The 21275-nt window shown below is 38.0% G+C and overlaps 1 protein-coding gene across 1 annotated transcript in view; it reads right to left on the bottom strand.

The window, feature by feature from the left end:
* LOC140724863 (echinoderm microtubule-associated protein-like 5) overlaps positions 1-21275 on the bottom strand; it is a 192151-nt gene that overhangs the window by 104310 nt on the left and 66566 nt on the right. The window contains exons 7-9 of the mRNA XM_073039574.1: positions 16210-16411; positions 11657-11794; positions 3742-3998 (exon numbers count right to left, since the gene is read on the bottom strand). Of these exons, the coding sequence (XP_072895675.1) occupies positions 3742-3998; positions 11657-11794; positions 16210-16411 (597 nt within the window). The remainder of the gene's footprint in view (positions 1-3741; positions 3999-11656; positions 11795-16209; positions 16412-21275) is intronic.

Raw genomic sequence — 21275 nt, 5'->3', positions numbered from 1 at the left:
TTATACAGTGGCTCACTTGTGCTTGTGTACCACCCTGACTGTAACCGGGGTGTGTAATAATCACCTCCCCTATCTGTACGTGGCTGAGTTAGCAGACGGAGCCGTGGCACGCTGCCTGTATTTGTGCTTCTCACAATAAAAACAGCAGTTGGGATAAATGAGCTCTTCTCATCTGTCATCATCTACCGAATGCACGCCAGAGTATTATGGAAGCTTGTCTGAATGCGGCACGTGTGTAAGTTCAGACAGCCTGTACTGAAAATTGAAATAGAATGTGATTAAGAGAAACCATCATCAAGTATAGAGAAAGGCAATGAGATTGAAACCTGCTGTAATACACCTGGTCAGGTGTCAGATCTCTCAGTGGGAGAGCATCTTGGAGATAGTGATCATAATACTATCTCTTTTACCATAGCATTCGAGAGGGATAGAAACAGACAAGTTAGGAAAGTGTTTAATTGGAGTAAGGGGAAATATGAAGCTATCAGGCAGGAACCTGGAAGTGTAAATTGGAACAGATGTTCTCAGGGAAATGTACAGCAGAAATGTGGCAAATGTTCAAGGGATATTTGCGTGGAGTTCTGCATAGGTACATTTCAGTGAGACAGGGAAAGGCTGGTAGGGTACAGGAACCATGGTGTACAAAAGCTGTTGAAAATCTAGTCAAGAAGAAAAGAAAAGCTTACGAAAGGTTCAAAAGACTCGGTAATGATAGAGATCCAGAAAATAAGAGGGTTAGCAGGAAGGAGCTTAAGAGTGAAATCGGGAGAGCCAGAAAGGGCCATGGCGAGCAGGATTAAGAAAAACCTGATATTAAGAATATAGTATTAATGGTAAGACTCTTGGCAGTGTGGAGGATCAGATGGATCTTGGGGTCTGAGTCCATAGGACACTCAAAGCTGCTGCGCAGGTTGACTGTGTGGTTAAGAAGGCATAAGGTGCATGGGACTTCATCAACCGTGGGATTGAGTTCAAGAGCCAAGAGGTAATGTTACAGCTATATAGGACCTCACTTAGAGTACTGTGTCAGTTCTAGTCACCCCACGACAGGAAGGATGTGGAAACTATAGAAAAAGCGCAGAGGAAATTTACAAGGATGTTGCCTGGATTGGGGAGCATGCCTTTTAAGAATAAGTTGAGTGAACTTGGCCTTTTCTCCTTGGAGCGACAGAGGATGAGAGGTGACCTGATAGAGGTGTATAAAATGATGAAAGGCATTGATTGTGTGGATAGTCAGAGGCGTTTTCCCAGGGCTGAAATGGCTAACATGAGAGGGCACAGTTTTAAGGTGCTTATAAGTAGATACAGAGGGGTTTGTCAGGAGTAAGTTGTTTTTTTTTACGCAGAGAGTGGTGAGTGCATAGAATGGGCTGCCAGCGACAGTGGTGGAGACAGATACAATAGGGTCTTTTAAGAGACTTCTGGATAGGTACAAGGAGCTTAGAAAAATAGAGGGCTAAGGGTAACCCTAGGTAATTTCTAAAGTAAGTACATGTTCGGCACAGCATTGTGGGTCGAAGAGCCTGTATTGTGCTGTAGGTTTTCTATGTTTCTATTTTCTTGCCGTCTCACTTTGGTGAGTTTTATAAAATAGGTTGATCTATTTTCCTCAGTTCTAACAAAGAATCTTAGGTTAATACCCCTCTGAGGCCACTAATAGATTTGAAGCCATTAAACAGTTCCAGTAAATAAATACAACTTGAGCGTGCAAATGGATGCTCAGTATGTCAGTCAACACTGATGGAGAAAGAGAGGAGATGAGCATTTAAATACTCTCATTGGTAAATGTGGTACAGAACTAAACTTTCCTTTCATTTGCTAACCAAGCGTTGAAATAACAAACGTGAGTTATCACATCAACCAACCACACTAATGCTGTCACTTGAACTCATGTAATTGATACATTATTAGTTCAGTGTTCCAGATCAGTAATGCACTATTATTTTAGCAGTCAAATGTCTCCAAATTTCTGCATCTTCTTTGGGGTACAAAAATAAACCCATTTGGCTCAATGGATACTGTGGAGATATGAGAACACCAGGTATGATGAAGGTGATGCACACAGACAGAACAACAACATGAGATAGAGAGCACGTACAGAATGGCAGCTTACGGAAAAGTGGAAGGTAGACCAGACCAGTGAGAAGCACACAGGGGGGTGAGAGGAGGATGGAGGGGGAAGGTCATCAGGAAAATTGGAATGGAAAAGAAATAAAACTCCAAAACAGAAAATGGAAATTACAATCTTTCCTTGTGTTTACTTAGGATCATTATTTATATCTTAAGCTCATCTCACTTTGTGACGCATTGCAATGATAATATGGTATCTACTATTCTCTCATACATGAGAGAGATACCATCAATTCAAGGGTCAAGTGTAATCAAAAGTATGATCTATAGATATGTTAACACTTTAGAATTCTCATACCCAATCACAATTGTCATCGGCTGTTTTAAATTGGAGAATCACGGGTGGATTATGGCTACTATGGGATGAGATTAGGGGAACATCTTGCTCCCTGGAGGCATGTTAATCCTTCCAATCTTGCTATTTTAAAAGTGCTATTTGTTGTAATATGCTTTAAGGTGTTTCAGAGAAACATTATCGAAATGAATAATTAAAAATACTGCCACCAAAAATGGTAAAACCAGATTTTAGAGTCTACACAACAGTGGAAGTAGTAAAATTGGGAATTTGGGAATACATTGGTTGGAGGCAAGGAAGAGAGATAGACCAAATTCTTAAGATGGATTCAGGGAAATTGGTGGAGCTGCATCAGGTGGTTTTACAGAGATAGATGTGGGTAGTCTAACATTGATACAGATTCATAGTTCAAAGCTCACCTCAGAGTCATACATAATTTCAAAGACCTAAACCTTCCAATAGGACAGACCATTTGCTAGGATTTGGTGTGAAATTTGTGGCCAAAGATTTGTTTGTAGCAGATTCAACTTTAGAAGGAATGGGAATGCTTTCTCCCAAACTATTAAGCTCACTTATTCCTGTCATGAGCATAGGCCTCTCCTTGCACCACAAATCTGATGCACTGAGATCAGCAATCAATTTCTCATCTATTATATTAGATTCTTGCATTCCCTTATCCCTCCAGAATCCAACTGAGGCCCCTCTCTAAAATGTTTCCTTCTTATAGGGAGCTAATTGAGCCAACTTCTGGGTGGGCAAATTGTTCAAGATAAAAGATGCAATACAAATTGAAATGGAAACAAACTTTTTCACATACCACTTCATGTATTCATGCATGATTCATTTCCTTGCAGTACAGAGGCCATTTTAACACCATCTCATCAATGCTAGTTTTCATTCTCCCATAAAATTGCCTTGTAACCTATTCCCCACAATTCTCATCAGTTCCTCCTATTTGTTCCCACCTCACTCCCAGACCCTATAACTCACCTACACACAACAGGCAATTTATTGTGGCCAATTTACCTGCTAATCGCAAATACCTTTGGTATGTTGGAGAAAACCCAAGTATTCCTGAGGATAACATGCAAACTCCACACGAAGACCAGTGGAGGTCAGGATGGAACCTGGGTCATTGGAGCTATGAGGCAGCACTTTCACTGTGCCACCACTCAAAACTCTGCTGATTCTTGGAAAGTGGCGTTTGGAAGGGATGCTTTGAAAATAAACCAGTACTGCTTAGGATCAATGAAACATTGCACAGTCAAATTACGAAAAAGTAAACATGCAATTAGATGCATAGATGATACTCTTACATGGCATGTTGTAAAACAGTCTTTTTCCAGAACCATCATTGGTTTGTAAGTATTTACTATCAGTTGACCAATCCATGTGTGTGATGAAGTTCAAAGATCCAACACACTCGCCAACTTTTTTATATCGCTGCAGAACTCCATAGATATCAATGGAGTTATCATTTGATCCCACTGCCAAATACGCTCCATCAGGAGAATATTTTAACTCATGAATTGCTTCTTTCCTATCTTTTATGTGAACGACTTCAGTCATATCTCTGTAACAGGAAAAACAATTTACCATGAAACAGGTATTAAATATCCCCCAAATAATTATTTGGTTCTTCACTATTTGAAGCACTTTAGAATGCATACTGTTCTCTTTGGTAAGAGAGGATGGCTTTACATTTACCTATGCTGTGCACCATCTGATATACTTTTGCCTACCCACAAACAAACATCTCTTCCTTTTGTTTTAAAGCAGTAGGCAAAATAAGCAGTGCCACTTGACAAAAATAAAAATTAATTTTACTTGATTACTTATTGATTTGTATTTTACCATACTGTGTAATGTAAATGAGCCAAATTCATTTTCAATGCACATACACGTTTTTGCTTCTCCGTAAAAGGGTGAATTGAGAATGAGCTGTTGATGCCTTTCCTCTTTCATTCAACTGCAATCAAGTCCCATGGTGTGAATTCACTGAGATAGCTTTTGATAGAAATGAGCATGCATATTTATGCAAAAAGAACCCAAAGAAAAGTGAAGCTTGTTGCTGCTTATTAAAATACTACAACTTCCAAAATCCCCTCCAAAGTTGATTTGGAAATACACTGCCATTCATTCCTTCAATGTGTTTGGATCCAAATCTTGGAACTCTCTGCCTAATGCTTCTGAGGGAGTACTTTCTCTTTCAAAGTTTATGAGGTGGTTCACCACCACCTTCAAGGGCAAACAGGGATGAGTGATGAATACAGACCTTGCTAGTAACACTGAGATCCCAAAAATGAATAAAATATTTTAGCTTACAAGGACTAAGTGCGAATTTGTTACTTGTCAATTGTTGTATATCACTGATCTTCTAATTCTTTTAATATACAAAACCTAACTATCTATATCTTGAATATACTTCCACACTCTCAAGTAGTAAATTCCAAAGATTGACATGGTGAAGAAATTTCTTCTCATCTGTCCTAAATGGTAACTCCTTATGCATCTATCCTCTGTCAAGTTCCTAAAAAAAAAAATTATGAAGGAGATCACCTCTTGCTCTTCTCAGTCCAAGAAAGAACAGGCCTAGCCTTTTGAATCTCTCCTCATACAAGAAACTCATCAACTCAGGAGTAATCTGGCAAAGCTTCACTGCATTCACACTTTTGTGAAAGTATTTTTTGTTGGGTAAGTGGACAAGACCTGTGTACGTTATTCCAAACATTGTCATCTCATTATATCTGCAGCAAGATGTTCCTACTTTTATATTCAAGTCATCTTTCAATTTAGTCCAACATACCATTTGTCTTCCCAAGTGCTTGCTAAATGTACATGGTAACATTCAGATTCATATACAAACAATACGTGTGTCTCACTGAACATCAACACCATTCAATCTATTGATATTTTAAAAATACCTTATTGTTTCCACCAAAATGGATGACTTCCATTTTGAAAACTGCCTCACTATTTTTGCACTTCTTAATCTACTTATTTAACTTTAAAATACAAATCATTTTGTAATTTATAGTACTTTTATGTATTGCATTGTATAGCTGCCACAAAACAACTAATTTCATAACATATATCAATGATATTACACCTGATTCTGATTCTCATATTTCAGAACATAACAATTCACCTGCCATGTCCTTGCCTGTACACTTAGCCTGACGACATCCTCTTGAAATCGCATATTGTCTCCTAGTTTTATATCATCAGCCATGTTTGGATATATTACGTTAACGCTGATGTTTTTGAAATGCCAGGAGAACACATTAAATATTTGTAAAGACAGGCAAGATATTTGTTTAATTTTTGTCATTTCATTCTTCCCCAGATAATTTCTTCCATCTCAATATGTAAGATAACCACAATAACTTTTGAAGATCTTTTCCTTTTTACATATAGATGGAAGTTCACACTATCTGACTTTATATTCATCACCTACCTAATTTCATATTCTACATTCCTTTTCCTTATAAATCCCTCTATTCCGAGGCTGTTTACATGGGCATCTAAATGCTTCTTAAGTGCTTCCATCACCTCCCCTGGCAGTACATTCCAGGCACACATTATTCCCAGTGTAATAAACAAACTTATTGGATAAACCTCCATTAAACACTCCCTTACTCACTTAAACCTAATACTCCAGTATTTGACATTTACACCCTGGAAAAAAGACTTGGATTGTCCGTCAGATCTATGCTTCTCATTATTTTATGTGCTTCTATCAGTTTGTCCCTCTGTCTTTGACACTCCAAAGAAAATAATCCAAGTCTGTCCCAACTTTCCTTAAGGGAGACACTATCCAATTCAGACAACATTCTGGTGAACCCTTCCTAAACACTCCCCAAAGCTTTATCATCCTTCCTGTAATACGGCAACCAGAACTCTGTACAGTATTCCAAAGGAAGCCTAACCAGTTTACTGCAGATGCAACATGACCTCCCATCTATTATATAGGCAGGTATACCATATACCTTCATTACTATTCTATCACAGTACGCAGCATGCTAGCGTAATGGTTAGCACAACGCTTTAAGGTACCAGTGACCTGGGTTCAACTCCCAATTTCCACTGCCTGTAAGGAGTTTGCATGTTCACCCCGTGACTGTGGGAGTTTCCTCCAGGTGCCCGGTTTGTTCCCACATTCCAAACATGTACCGGTTAGTAGGGTAATTGGTTGTTGTAAATTGTCCCATGATTAGGCTAGGGATAAATCAGGGGCCTGCTGTGCGGCATAGCTTGAAGGGCCTATTCCATGAGACAGAGAGACACACACAGATGGAGTCACGGAGAGAAAGAGAGAAAATTGTGTTGTCACTTCCAAAGAGCTATGGACTTGCACCCCTAGACCCCTCTGCAAAGCGATGCTTGACGTGCCCAGCTATTTATTGTATACTTTCATCTTGCGTTTGACCTTCCAAAGTGCAACATCTCACACTTGTTTGGATTAAACTCAATCTGCATTTTGTCTGCCCATATCTCATAATTTATATCCTTCTGTATCCTTTGACTATCTACAACTCTGCCAATTTTTGTGTCATCTGCAAACTTATGAAGCCCATCTTCTTTAAGGAAAATATATATCTTGTAAATTGTGGATTAATTTATAAAGTTTTAAGCATTGTTGGTTCACTGTCATATCCTATAATGTAGTTTTCTGATCCATGATAGCATACATATGTGTTGGTAGTTTCTGTTGTTTCAGATTTCAGACCTTTTCATAGAGTCAAACTCATACAAAAGGCTAGCCACCAAGTTTATGCTGACCATCTATCCTTATCACATTATGTGCACTTGCTCTGCAGCCTTGTTTAAATATTTTGTTAATGTTGTCAGATAAAACCAAATCATTTTCTGTCTGAATATAGATTTATATCAATTTATGACCATTGTTCCTGAAAAGCACTGCAGCGCCAGGCCATCAGTTAATCCTTTCCTGTTACACAAGATTGCACCCTTCACCTGTTAATAGGTCTTATAGCTTCAGGTCTACTCTCTTGGATGGTACTGTGAACGACCTTGTTCATTGTACATGAGATTGACCACAAGGGCCATGAGATATAGGAGCAAAATTAGGCCATTTGGCCCATTCTGCCCCACCATTTCATCAAGCCTGATTTATTATCTGCTTCAATCTCATTCTCCTGCATTCTTCCCGAAACTTTTGATGCCTTGATTATCAAGAACCTATCAACCTCCATCTTAAGTATACCCAATGACTTGTCCTGCTCAGCCACATGTGGCAATGAAATCCAGATTCATGGCCCTCTGGCTAAAGAAATCTTTCCTCATCTCCGTTCCAAGTAGGTATCCCTCAGTTCTGAGGGTGTGCCCTCTGGACCAAGACTCTGCCACTATAGGAAACATCCTCTCCATATCCACTCCACCTAGGCTTTTCAATATTCGATAGGTTTCAATGAGATCCCCTCTCATTCTTCTAAACTCCAGCAAGTAAAGGCCCAGAGTCATCAAATACTCCTCATATATTAACCCTTCATTTCCAGAATCATTTTCATAAATCTCCTTTGAACCCTCTCCAGTCCATACACATCTTAGATAAGGGGTTCAAAACTGCTCACAATACTCCAAGTGCAGTCTGACCATTGCCTTATAAAGCCTCAGCATTACATCCTTACTTTTGCATTCTCATCCTCTCAAAATGAATGCTAACACTGCGTTTGCCTTTCTTACCACTGACTCAACCTGCAAGTTAACCTTTAAGGAATCAAGCATGAAGTTCCCTTGCACCTCTGATTTTTGAATTTTCTCCCCATTTAGAAAATAGTCCAGCCTTTATTTCTTCTACCAAAGTTCATGACCATACACTTCCTGTGGTAAACCATGTATATCTGTCTGGACACGCCCCTCTGCTGACTGCTCCTGTGGCTCCTCCCACAGACCCCTGGATAAAGGTGATTGTGTCACTGCTCCTCCCACAGTCCAGGGCAGACATCCAGCATGGACGTGGTCCATTTTACTGCTAATAAAAGCCTTTCAGTATTTACTCTACTTCCAGTCTTTTGGAGTTATTGATAGTGCATCACTTCCCTACACTATTTTCCGTCTGCAACATTTTTGCCCATTCCCCCAATCTGTCTAAGTCCTTCTGCCAACACCCTGCTTCCTCAATACAACTGCCCTCCACCTATCTTCATATCACCCACAAACGGCCACAAAGCCATCAATGCATTCATCAAAGTCATTGACATATAACATGAAAAGAAATAGTTAAAACATTGACCAATGTGGTACACCACTAGTCACCAGCATCTAATCAGAAAAGGATCCCTTTATTCCCACTCTTTCCCTCCTGCCAGTTAACCAATCTTCTATTTATGCTACACACACAAAATGCTGGTGGAACACAGCAGGCCAGACAGCATCTATAAAGAGAAGTCCAGACAAAGGGTCTCGGTCCAAAACGTCGACAGTGCTTGTCCTTATAGATGCTGCCTGGCCTGCTGTGTTCCACCAGCATTTTGTGTGTGTTGTTGTTTGAATTTCCAGTATCTGCAGATTTCCTTGTGTTTGTTCTATCTATGCTATTACTTTTCCTGTAATACTATGGGCTCTTACCTTGTTAAACAGCTTCACGTGCAGCACCTTGTCCAGATAAACAACTTTGTCTCTCCTTTGTCTATCCTGCTTGTTAATTCCTCAAAGAATTCCAACAGATTTGTCAGACAAGATTTCCCTTCTTGAATGGAGGATGTGAACTCTGGTGCCAGGTTTTTAAGACTCTGAAATCCAGTTTGCACCCAATATATGAAATGCATTTGACAACTCTGAACAGCCACATAAGCAACGGGGCCCCCAATGGAATCAAAATTTGGAACTTGGAGGAGCCACTGGCAAGACATTCAGTAATCCCTGCAATTTAGCCCTCTCATAGCTCATAAAGATGCATCCTTAACATCCAGAATGTACATAGTATAAGCTTATACGACAAATATCTTGGAAGACTTAAAATCTTGCATTAGATGTTGACAGCTATTTGTAACCTGTTGGAGCATGGCTTAGTGCCTGCTGCATGTCCACTTCCCCATTGTCTCATTCTATTCACCCCCAATAATGTGGCTTTCTGCCAAAATGATTCCCTCAGCTAAATACTGAATTTTAAAATGAACTGTATTAAGTTAAAAAGTAATAATTATCATAGATCATATTCTTAAAGCTTGTGAAATGTTCTCATCTTTATTTTTTTTACTTTAAATAGGTGCACTTGTGCTTGCTTGTTCTACAAAAGTCTTTCACATTATTAGCAGCTCAGTGCTCAGTCAGCTTAATAACAAAAGAACTGAAGACAAAGGAGGCATAAATGGAGAAAGCAAATGCTCTTGCGGCTGCTTTGCCATTTCTAAAGATCACGGCTGATTTTCTCCTCTGGCTCTATTTTCCTGAATATTCCCATATTCCTTGATTCCTTTGTTATCCAGAAATATGTGTATCTATTAGGAATGATGAAGTCTCCAAAGCACACAAGGCTATTGAATTCTCAGACTAAAGACATTTTTCATATTATTCCTAATTGGCCTACCTCATTCCCAGACCATAACCCAAAGCTCTAGACCCCTCTCTGAATGGAAATATCCTCCCCATTTCTAGCCAGCCATGCGGATTCTTCTAAACTTCGAAGAACTCTCTCACAATAGAAAATGCAAGTCTTGTTTACTTAATCTCTTCTCATACCACAATCTTGACTGGCGTAGTGAATCTTCAGGGCAAGTGTACTCTTCAAAAGGGAGATCAAGACTAAACAGACTATTCCACATATGGCCTGATTAAGCCACAGGGGCTCACGTGACCACACAAGAGTTCAGAAAAGATTAGCTTCTCATAGAAATGACTTGATTTTGTGGAGAGCATGCCAGGGGTTGACATTCCCAGCTTCTCTCTTTGATTTCGTTCCATCCAGCAGAATAAAGACGTTTCAAATAAAGGAGCAAAATGACACACAGCCTAAAATAAGAGTCAATAGTACAAACATAAAACATCAAATAAAAGAAAGGACAACAAAAAAGTAAATTATTTAAGATTACAATTTATCACCCTAGCTTATAAAGATATAATGAAACTATTATAAAACTATAACCCCTCTGTACCAGAATAGCAAGATAATATGTAGGGTTACTGATCATGTCAAAGAATGAAAAAAAAACAACTTACATAAACTTCCCTATTCCTTTATACAAATAGCAAATATGTGATCAAAATTTAGCAGTGGAATCTCCATACTTAATGTAACAGAACTAGTCCTGCAGGAGCTAACTGGAAGTGCATGGCTATGTTCCAGCTGCACTCAGAGAACCCAAGGGAAGATGTTTGTTTGCTGAAGGCAAAAGCGGATCAGAATCAGCTCAAGCTATGCTTCAATATTAGTGAGCATGAGAGAGCAAAAATCAGCAGTGATTGCAAGCCAGTCCGGGAAATCAGTGGGATATAACAGCGTTATAAATGAAGGGCAAAGGAATAGCTAACTAACAAGATAATAACAAACAGCCAATTTGCCAAAGAGAAATTATGAATCATACATTCAATATTTTCAAAGTTATAAAATAAAATGTGTAAAGCCTAAACCCGAGGACATGTTTAAAGAAAGATCTTGTATTTACTTAATGCCTCATCAGACCCTCCAGCAGTCTGAAAGCATTCTGCATCCACTGAATTAGAGTATTCAGCAAAGCATAATGACCTTCATGAAACATTGCCCTACAAATATAAAATGAGTTATCAAAAACTGCCAGAAATGGGCTATGTACTGCAGAAAGGTTGATATCCATCTGAACTAGCATACAGCCATTTCATTTAATATTGCACTTAAAGAAAATACATCCAACATTCCTTCAGTACTATATTAATGGCTTAGCAAGTGGTTAAGTTTCCAAGGGAAGCTTGGGAACTAGAACTGATAGTGATGGAATGTTACCACCGGTAACTGCATCTTTCAAAAACAGGCAATAATTTGGTTCTTGCATATTGCATCAAGCAATCAGAGCCTCAGAGGAGGCCACCTCTGCAATGGAGAAATCAAGATAGACTGGGCAATCATTTTGAGGAGCAACTGTGCTCAGTCCACAGTAGTGACTCCGAGAATACAGTTTATAAAACATTTCAAATTTCCCTAATATTAATAATGGTTATAGGATAATGGGAAGGGAAACCTTAATACATCAATGTGCGCTGGAAATACATAAAGCAGTTCTCTCTTATACATACCTGATCCGTAGTACAGTGAAAGAGCCGTCCTTCATACCTAGAGCAAGATGAATGCCATCGGAACTCACAGCAACACAACGGATTGGTTCCTGCATATTGCATCGAGCAATCAGAGCATGATCAATTAGACTCCATATCCTGCAAACATATTTAGTATATTATAAAATGAAGAAAAGTACAATTAAGTTGTTCAGAGGCCACCTCTACATTGGAGAAACCAAATGCCAAATAGATGATCACTTTAGAGAGTAATCTGTGCCGTGTTCACATGAATGACCCCCTATTTCCAGTTGCTTGCTACTTTAATTCACCATCCCAAGCTGACCTCTCTGTCTCAGTCTTCTGCTCTGTTACAATGAGCCCCAATGCAAGTTCATGAAGCAGCACTTTATGTTCCATCTTGGCATGCTGTAGCCTGCAGGTCTCAATAAGGAATTCTCCACCTTTAGATAACTTGCAATTTATTTCATTTTCTTTGAGACCAGGCCATTTTTTTTGCCTAACATCATTTCTTTTTAAGTATAGTCAGACTACACAACATGACACAGATGACAGATGACACAGATCACTTTGCCTACACAATGAAGCTCACTCTGATTTAAAAGATCAATAATTTCACTCTATCAGAAAAAATCCCTTTGTTACATCCTTCAGCCTTTTACACCATTGCCACTACACAGACATTGCCTGTAATCCACAGAGTTTAGAAGAATGAGGAGTTAGTTTTCCTAAAGATTAAAAATCCTCAGAGATGGACCGGGTAGCTGCTGAGATGAGTTCACTAGTGGGAGAATCCAAACAATGGGACGTAGTAACAAAATAACGTGCTAGTCATTTAAAACTGAGTGAGGAGAAATTTCTTCTCTCTGTTGGTAATGAATCGATGGAATGGATGGTATAGAGGCTAGATAATTAGATACATTGAAGGCAGGGAATGATATACATTTGACAGATTGAGGATTGAGAGTAATAGGGAACTAGCACAGGATTTCAGGCTAGCATACATCAGCAATGATCATATTGAATGGGATGGCAGGCTCAAGGGGCTGAATGGCCTACTGCTGCTATTTTCTTCAGTTGTCATTGACTTTCTCATTCTAATGAAGGGTCTCAAACCCGTAATGTGAAACGCTGCTTTCCACAAAACCTGCTGAGTTTATCCAACATTTTCTTAATTTTTTTTAGTTCAGATTTTCAGCATCAACTGCTGTTAATTATTTTTCAAGCTATTTTGTAATTCTGGTCTGGAATTTCTAATCAATGTCACTGGTTTTCCTGTTGTGATTTTATGTAAATTTCCAAAACTGGCATTGAACTTTGCTGAATTTGCATTTGATCCATTTCAAATTCCCACATTATTCTTTACCAGTTATAAAGGGAATGTTGAAAGATGGACCCAGTCAGATGGAAATTGTTTTTTTCACGTGGCCCACAAGGTTTTAAAAAGTACATTTGTGTGCAGGGATAGTAAAAGTTGACCCTTTTAAAAAGTTGAATTTCCCCATGGGGATGAATAAAGTATCTATCTATCTATCTATCTTAAATACTTACGTCATTTTAGTTTACTTGCAAACACTGTACAATGTCTCAAAATAATTTAATAATTGCTTTACGTTCTGAAAGAGCAAATTTCAGACAAATGCTTATATATTGTAATAAAACAATATTTTCAATATTTTAATCAAATTCAAATTGTATAAAATGTTGTGTTGTAAGTTTTCATTTAAAGACTCTATCCAACCCTGGTGCTTCCAAACTATCTTTTAAACAATGTAGTAATGAGATTGAGGGTAAAATAAAATCTCTTTCAAAACAGGCATAACTTGCACCACATTCACTGATTGCGCTGAAAACAAAGTTGAACTCCCCTTGATTTTTTTTGATCCCAAGTATTAATTTATAATTGGTTGCTCATTTAATAAATCACCCACTAGACTTGGAAACTCAATTATCTTGTCCAACTGTGAAATATACACATAAATTTACCAATTAAGAAACTGAACTGTAGTTCATTTAATTGTTGGCAATGCAAAATATTATCCTATGTTTCAGTTTGAGCACGTGTTACATTAAAATTAAATAACTTGCACACAGTTTATCTATTATTAGGTTACAATTTCATAACTTTCCTTCCTTCTGTACATTAGCCTAAGGCTACAAACTAGTTAAAATGTTGAATCCATTCATTTTTTATGCCTGAATTAACATATAATGGAAAGTATTGGTATTTATTAGGAATTGCAACTTTGCACAAATCTTTTCCTTCATAGACAACTGAGGATTGACAAGTATGGCACTAGCACAAATATAAATGCCAGCCAGACCAGGCAAATTGACAAATATCAAACATCAAATGAATGATATTTATATGATGAGGAAAATTTAACAGATTATTTTTAAGGGAAAATGAGTCCTGATGAAGGGTCTCAGTGTGAAACATTGACTGTTTATTAATTTTCATAGACGTTGCCTGACCTGCTGATTTCCGCCAACATTTTGTGTATGTTGTTCTGGATTTCCAGCATCTGCAGAATCTCTTGTATAAATAACTAAATTACTGTACCTTAACCTGCTTTGTAACTAACATTTAAATTTACATACCATAATTTGGGATTTCAAGAACTAATGTGTAATGCTTCTAACTACCTTTGAAATAAATTTGGAAACGTAACAATTAAAGTTGCACTCGGATGAAGCAAAATGCATTTCTGAGTGGTTGCCTGAACTTTCTGACCAGAGGTTCATGTGAAATCTTCTGGATTTTATTCATTAATTCACAGAATATAGTCATTGCCTGAAAAGGCAACATTTATTGCTTACCACTAGTAATCTTGAAGATTGTTAAAATGCCACAACCTGTGAGCTAAAGATAGTCTCATAAAAGAGCAAGTAGAATGGAAAAAGAGATTATAGGAGAAAAACTACATAGCACATCTTAATTCTGCCGCCAGCGTGGGATGGCGAGCCTGTCGGGACCCTGGGGACTTGTGGAAACTGTGTGGTGATTTCTTTTGAACTTATAGTCCTTTAACATCTTTGGACTATTTTTAATGTGCCCATGGTCTGTTTTTTTTTAATCAATTATGCTATTGTATGCACTGTTGTAACTATATGTTGTAACTATGTGGTTTTGTGCAGGTCTTGTAGTTTTAGTTTTTGGTCTTGTTTTGTCTGGTAAATTTGGAGCTCCTTTCCGGGGAACGCGCTAAGATGGTAGCTCGATATTAATATGCAGCAGCCTCTCCAGACTCTGGACTGGGGATTGCCAAATGTTATGTGGATTTTCTGGTGTAGTCTGTTTAGTCATATGCTTTTGTGATATCATTCTGGAGGAATGTTATCACATTTTTTAACTGCATTGCATTTGTAGTTTCTAAACGACAATAAACCTAATCTGAATCTGAATTCATCCAGTCAGAAAGATCTAATAATTTTATTTAATCAATAAACCAGGATTTTTACCTCTACTATGTTTTTTTTGGATATTTAAGGTCAGTTCAACCTTTAGTGTACACAACCAGTGAACATCTGCTCCCATTTTCACTTTGACATATTTGAAGCCATGGCCCATTGCCCTACTTTCTCAAAAATATGTTACCTTAAGGAACTTGTATCTACTTAGCAAATTCAACAAGAGATAAATGTTCTAAACTCACAAAAAGTGTGAACGCTTGGAGAGTTTATTATGGAAGGGCCTTTTTCATTGTGTGTGGAAATAATTTCCAAAAATATTAAAAGAACACAAAGTTAGGCCGAGAGGTGGAAATTTAGGGAACAGGCTTGCAGCCAGAAATGGGAAAAACAGAGTAGATGTGCAGAGCAATATTTTGCTGGAGGATTACATAGCTTCAGAGACAATAAAACAGGATTATGATGATGATGATTACTATTATTATTATTATAAAAACATGAAGGTGAGAGTTTTAAATTGGAGGCATTGAAAAATAGGAGCTAAAGAATTCCGGGCACAGCAGAATTTGATATAGAGTGGGATGCAAGTAACAAATGTATGGATAAACAGAATTTACTCTACTCCAGTAATAATCATTTATGTTTCTACAGTAACATTTCTCAAACACCAGCTTGCCAAATACTAGGTATTCTCAGCATTTCTTCAACATTAAGGTGCATTCTGCAGAATACTTCAAATAGATTGCTCCGAATACTTTCACTTGTTCAACTGCATAGTTAATTATTCTATTGGTTTCACTTATGGACACTCAGGATTGTTCACATATCCTTGAGGGCCAAGTTTAAGATCTTGTGTTATCTGAAAGTAAAAATTTCAGAACATACTCCAAATCCATGTATAAAAGATATATTCTCTGCATCAGAGAAAACTTCCCCAGAGCAGTGCTCTGCAAAACCCGTTTGTAGAATATGCCTGATTTTTGGCCATTATGGCAATCTGCGGTAAGGAAATGGAGCATATTTGAAAACAAGTTAAAGTGAGCTACAGTTGAAAGCACAATGAATAAATTACACCAAGGTCATGCTAACGTCATCTCATTATCTGATGGCACAGGGTAATTACCTGAATTAATGATACAAACCTAACAGATCGATCATCACTCCCAGTTATTGCCAACGGCTTTGTTGGATGTGCTGCCAAAGCCCAGAGCTCTCCTTCACAGTGACCTTGCATAATCAGGAAAGGCTTGTTACGTTCATGAACTACAATTTCAAAGATCTCACTGTCTTGTGTGCCAACTAAAATGTGATCTCCTTGCCAACATACGCTCCTCACCGAGAGACCTTGAAAAGAAAATAATTACGTAAAGAACTGCAAGACTTTAAAATGGTAAACCTTTATAAACCAGTTCTTAAACAAAAGATCAATACATAATCCATGAACACATACAAAAACACAGACTGACTGCAGGAGTAGGGGTGGCCAAAACACATCAAATTTATTTGTACTTGCCATATTGTGCAATGATTTCTGTCAAAACCCAAAAGTAACTGGGAACCATGTAAGCAGAAGCAACCTTTCTAAAATTTAACTGCTCACACCATCAATACAGCTTTAACCATCATCAAAGAAAGGTAACAAATCCATTGCTAATTCTATTTATAATTGGCAAAATAACATGCTTGAAAAAAATTCACATGCACATTAGATTCCAGCTTTCACAAACCTACCAACCATTTAGCAGAATTCATTGGCATATGTTGTAGTGATGGTTTTGAATGCAGTTTAGGGATTTTCATGTATGACTAATTACATGTAGAAATCCTGGAATTGCTGCCACTGACTTCACCTTGTGAGGCTGAAATCACTAAACTACAAGAATTCCAGAAAATCCAGCACGGTTCATGGGCGTCTATAATAGAAATTGAATGTGATTTTTTTTTAATGCAGTACCACAACTCCAAATCATTTGTTCACTGTGGACTGAAGAAGTAGTTACTAAATTTGACTGTATTGGTTACTTCAATAACTTGACATCAATACTGAGTTAATAATATATGGAACTGTTAAGTAATTTTTTTTGGAAATACAGTACTATACAAAAGTCTTGGGCAAATATATGTAGTGAGAGTCGCTAAGATTTTTACACAGTACTGTTTCTGTCACCCTGGAGCAGAGAGCAACTTTATAAATCAGGTAAGGAGCAAATGATGTTGGGAACGGAGAGGGTGGAGTGCTGCAGGAGGGGTGTGGGACAGGTGGCAGAGAAGGGGTGCTGAGCTGGAGAGTGGCACGGATGCAGCCACACCCAGCCCTGAGACACCAGGCAAGGTCATTTTTATTCCAATTGCTTTTTTGATCATTACAGAATGTCTCTCTGATGCTTCCCGCTCCCTCCCCTCTCTCTTCCCCTTTTGCCAACCATGATACTCTTCTCCCTGCCCCCTTCCCACTCTCAGTCCACAATAGAGACTCATATCAGAATTAGGTTTATCATCATCCACATAGGTCATGATGCTGGGTTTTATTTTTGCAGTAGTACAGTGCAATACATAAAATCACTACAGTGCTATGCAAAATCTGAGGCACCCTAGCTATATACAGTGCATGTGCCGAAGAGTTTTGTACTGTACTATATTTTTGGACTTTAGGAATGGAAATGAGAGTAAACACTTTGTGAAACAAATTGAGGAATAGACTTGAAGCAGCACACATTAAAAATTCCCTGCAATTGACGCCGCATAATTTTGTGAAAGTGTGAAGGGTAGAAAATGCTACTGGTATTTACTATTTTATACATTGTACAGAATGCAAGAGCATTTTATGACCATGGAAGGAACATTAAAGTCACAAGGAACCTGCAAAGTACTGCCACCAGGGGTGGAAACTAAAAGCATTGAGAACTCCAAGAACATAAGATAATCACAGCAAAATAGAGAAGAAAACATTTCAGACTGTTCTGTCTGCCTAATTATTAGACAGAACAATTGTGTTTGGTTGAATATTCTGTATTTTTATCCATAATCATGCAAGTATCTAGCCATTTTATAAAAAAAAATTTATAGAATCAGCTTCCATTGACTTTTCCAATAAAGTAGATCAAGACCTGATAAATGCCACTGAATAAATTATATTTACTCTCTAGTTTTTACCAATAATTTTAAATCTTTATTTACCAGTTGATTCTGTGATTGACAATTTTGGTAGACAGCAGACTTTGTACATCTATTGGATCTTCTCTCTATTTTCTCTGTTGCACAGAGAATAGGCCTAACCTTTGCAACTTTTCATCACCTTTACTAGCATTGGAAAACCCTCCTCTGTTCTAATGTCTTGACATCTTTCCTGGAGCTGTGGTAGCTGAATTCAAGTTCAAAGTAAATTTATTATGAAAGTACATATATATGACCATATACTACTTTGAGATTCATTTTCCTGTAGACATTTATGGGAAAAAAATGCAACAGAATTTTATGAAAAACTGTACATGAACAAAGACTGACATACACCAGTGTAAACAGGAAGACAAACTGTGCAGATAACAATAATACTGAGAACGTGAGTTATAAAGAGTCCTTGAAAGTGAGTCTGTAGGTTATAGCATCAGTTCAGAATAGCATTGAATGTATCTACGCTGGTTCAGGAGCCAAATGGATGTAAAGTAATATATGTTTCTGAACATGATAGTGTGGGAAATTTCTCTCAAAAGTCATTGATTCTTGTTAACAGGTAAGAGTTCAGGTTATTAAAAATGAACCAAAACCTTATCAAGACTTTGTGCCACGTGCTAATTTTAAACATTGAGAATCTCTACATAATAATTTGATATGGAAAACCAATATGATTAGGTACTGCTTGCTTTATTGTGATACAGCTGCACACTCCCATTATTATAAAGCAGTTACAGATAAGATTTGCATTTTGCTCTTCATACCTTAATGTCTAAATGTCCTTTTAAGACAGAGAGGAAAATGATTGTATTTGATTGCATTTTATACTTAGCAACACACACAAAATGCTGGAGGTACTAAGCAGTCCAGGCAGCATCTAGGAAAAAAGTACAGTCGACGTTCCAGGCCAAAACTCTTCGGCAGGACTCATTTTGTGTGTGTTGCTTGGATTTCCAGCATCTGCAGATTTTCTTTTGTTTGTGATACTGTATACATAGGCACATTGCGACTACTTTTAACTTTTACTGAATACAATCTAAATGCTTTCCACCCAGAGAAGTTTACCTCTCAATTGACATTCAGAAGTAAGCTACTTATAATCTCTACAAATTAGTCTGTTGGCTGCTTTTCCACCCACACCACATATTTTTGCTCCTTTGTTTGTCTCCTCAAACGAAGCTGCAAACTGTTTCTACATCTGCTGCTACTTAATATGCCCAAATTGACTTCCCAGCTCAATTAGCTGGTCTACATTGGCAACCCTTTCCACAACCAATCTTGTTTTAGGAAACAAACCACTTTGCTCCAGACAAATTTTCCTTCCTGCACTAAAGTATTCCATTTTCTGCATCCCAAATTCATCTTCTCCACTGAAACAGTAAGCATATTATATTGAACCACCATTAAACATATTTGGACCTCATCTGGAGCATTTCATCCATATCTGATCAACTTTTAGGAAGGACAGAACGTTCTGTACAAAGTGGAAAATATTTCCTAAAATGATTCCAGAGGTATGAAATTTCACCCATAAGACTAGAATGGAAAAGCTCCTTGGAGCAGAGAACGCTAACAGGAAATTTGATAGAGTGCAAGATTATGACCAGTTTTTTCAGGGTAAATAGTGGGACTCTACGCTCGGTCCAAGACAAGGCAAGAACTTAGCAATGATACAAGGATACAATGGAGATGAGGGGAAAATCTTCATAAAGATCAGCAACTCACTTCTCACTTCTGGCAACACAAAGCTATGAAAAAGAAATTGGATAAATATTTCCAGGGAAAATAGTTTCAGTCAATAAGAAATTATCAGGGGAAAGGGACCAAGTCTGGTGCTCCATTAACAGCAGCGCAGACTCGATGGGCCAAAGGGCCAGCTCTTGCGCACGGTGATTCTATGACTCTAATTTCTTTTTAATTTGTGCTCTTATCGCAATGAATAGATTTCAGAATTTCATCAAAACTGCTGTTGGCAGTCAAATAATTTGCTTTCTCCGTGTTACAAATTACTTTATCTGATTTCCAATCTTCATTCATCAGATGAGCCAATCCCTATGTCAACATCTGAGTCAAGCAATTAGAAAATGCCTTGCTACCTACACTTATCAGTGTCATAAAAGTAATTTGTTCCACACACCACTAACAAATCTATTTATTACATTTTCAGAAATGTTATAAGTCAAATGACAACCTTACATATTGCATTCACTTGATCGCAAGGTACTTAAAGGTGAAGAAGGCCCTCTAGTTCAAATTATTCAAAGATTTTCTCCTTTACCAGTAAACCCATAAGAACAAAAATCATTCCCTCATAACATTTTATTGCCCAATTTCACTGCCTTCCTGCCCATGCACCACACTGCTGACTCCATTTGCTCAATGATACAATAACTGCTACTCCACAGTAGCAAGGATCCATGTTCAATCCTGACATCAGCACTATGTCCAAATAATTGCAATGGTTTCTATCATGCACTGTATTTGGCTACTACAGTGCAAGGTAGGCCAAATGATTACAGCATATTATCCTGTAGTATACGTAAGGGGCAAGAGAATGAGAAAAAGGAATTTATGGGCATGTGAAGGAGAGGAAAGACCACAAGACCATAAGATATAGGAGCAGAATTAGGCCACTTAGCCCATCGAGCCTGCTCCACCACTTCATCATGGCTGATCCAATTTTCCACTCAGCCCCAATCTCCTGTCTTCTCCCCATATCCCTTCACGTCCTGTCCGATTAATAATCTATCAACCTCTGCTTTAAATATACATAGAGACTTGGCCTGCACAGCTGCTTGTGGCAAAGAATTCCACAAATTCACTACGCTGTGGCTAAAGAAATTCCACTTCGTCTCTGTTTTAAAAGTACACCCCTCTGTTCTGAGGTTGTGGGTCCTCTACTCTTAGACTCTCCCACCATAGGAAAAATCTTTTCCACATTCATTCTATCAAGGCCTTTCACCGTTCGATATGCTTATACGAGGTCACCGCTCATCCTTCTGAATTCCAGCAACTACAGGCCCAGGATAGAGTCAAG

This window comes from Hemitrygon akajei, chromosome 3 (genome assembly GCF_048418815.1).
Source record: "Hemitrygon akajei chromosome 3, sHemAka1.3, whole genome shotgun sequence".
Lineage (NCBI taxonomy): Eukaryota > Metazoa > Chordata > Chondrichthyes > Myliobatiformes > Dasyatidae > Hemitrygon > Hemitrygon akajei.
This window is presented reverse-complemented; position numbering and strand designations above follow the sequence as displayed.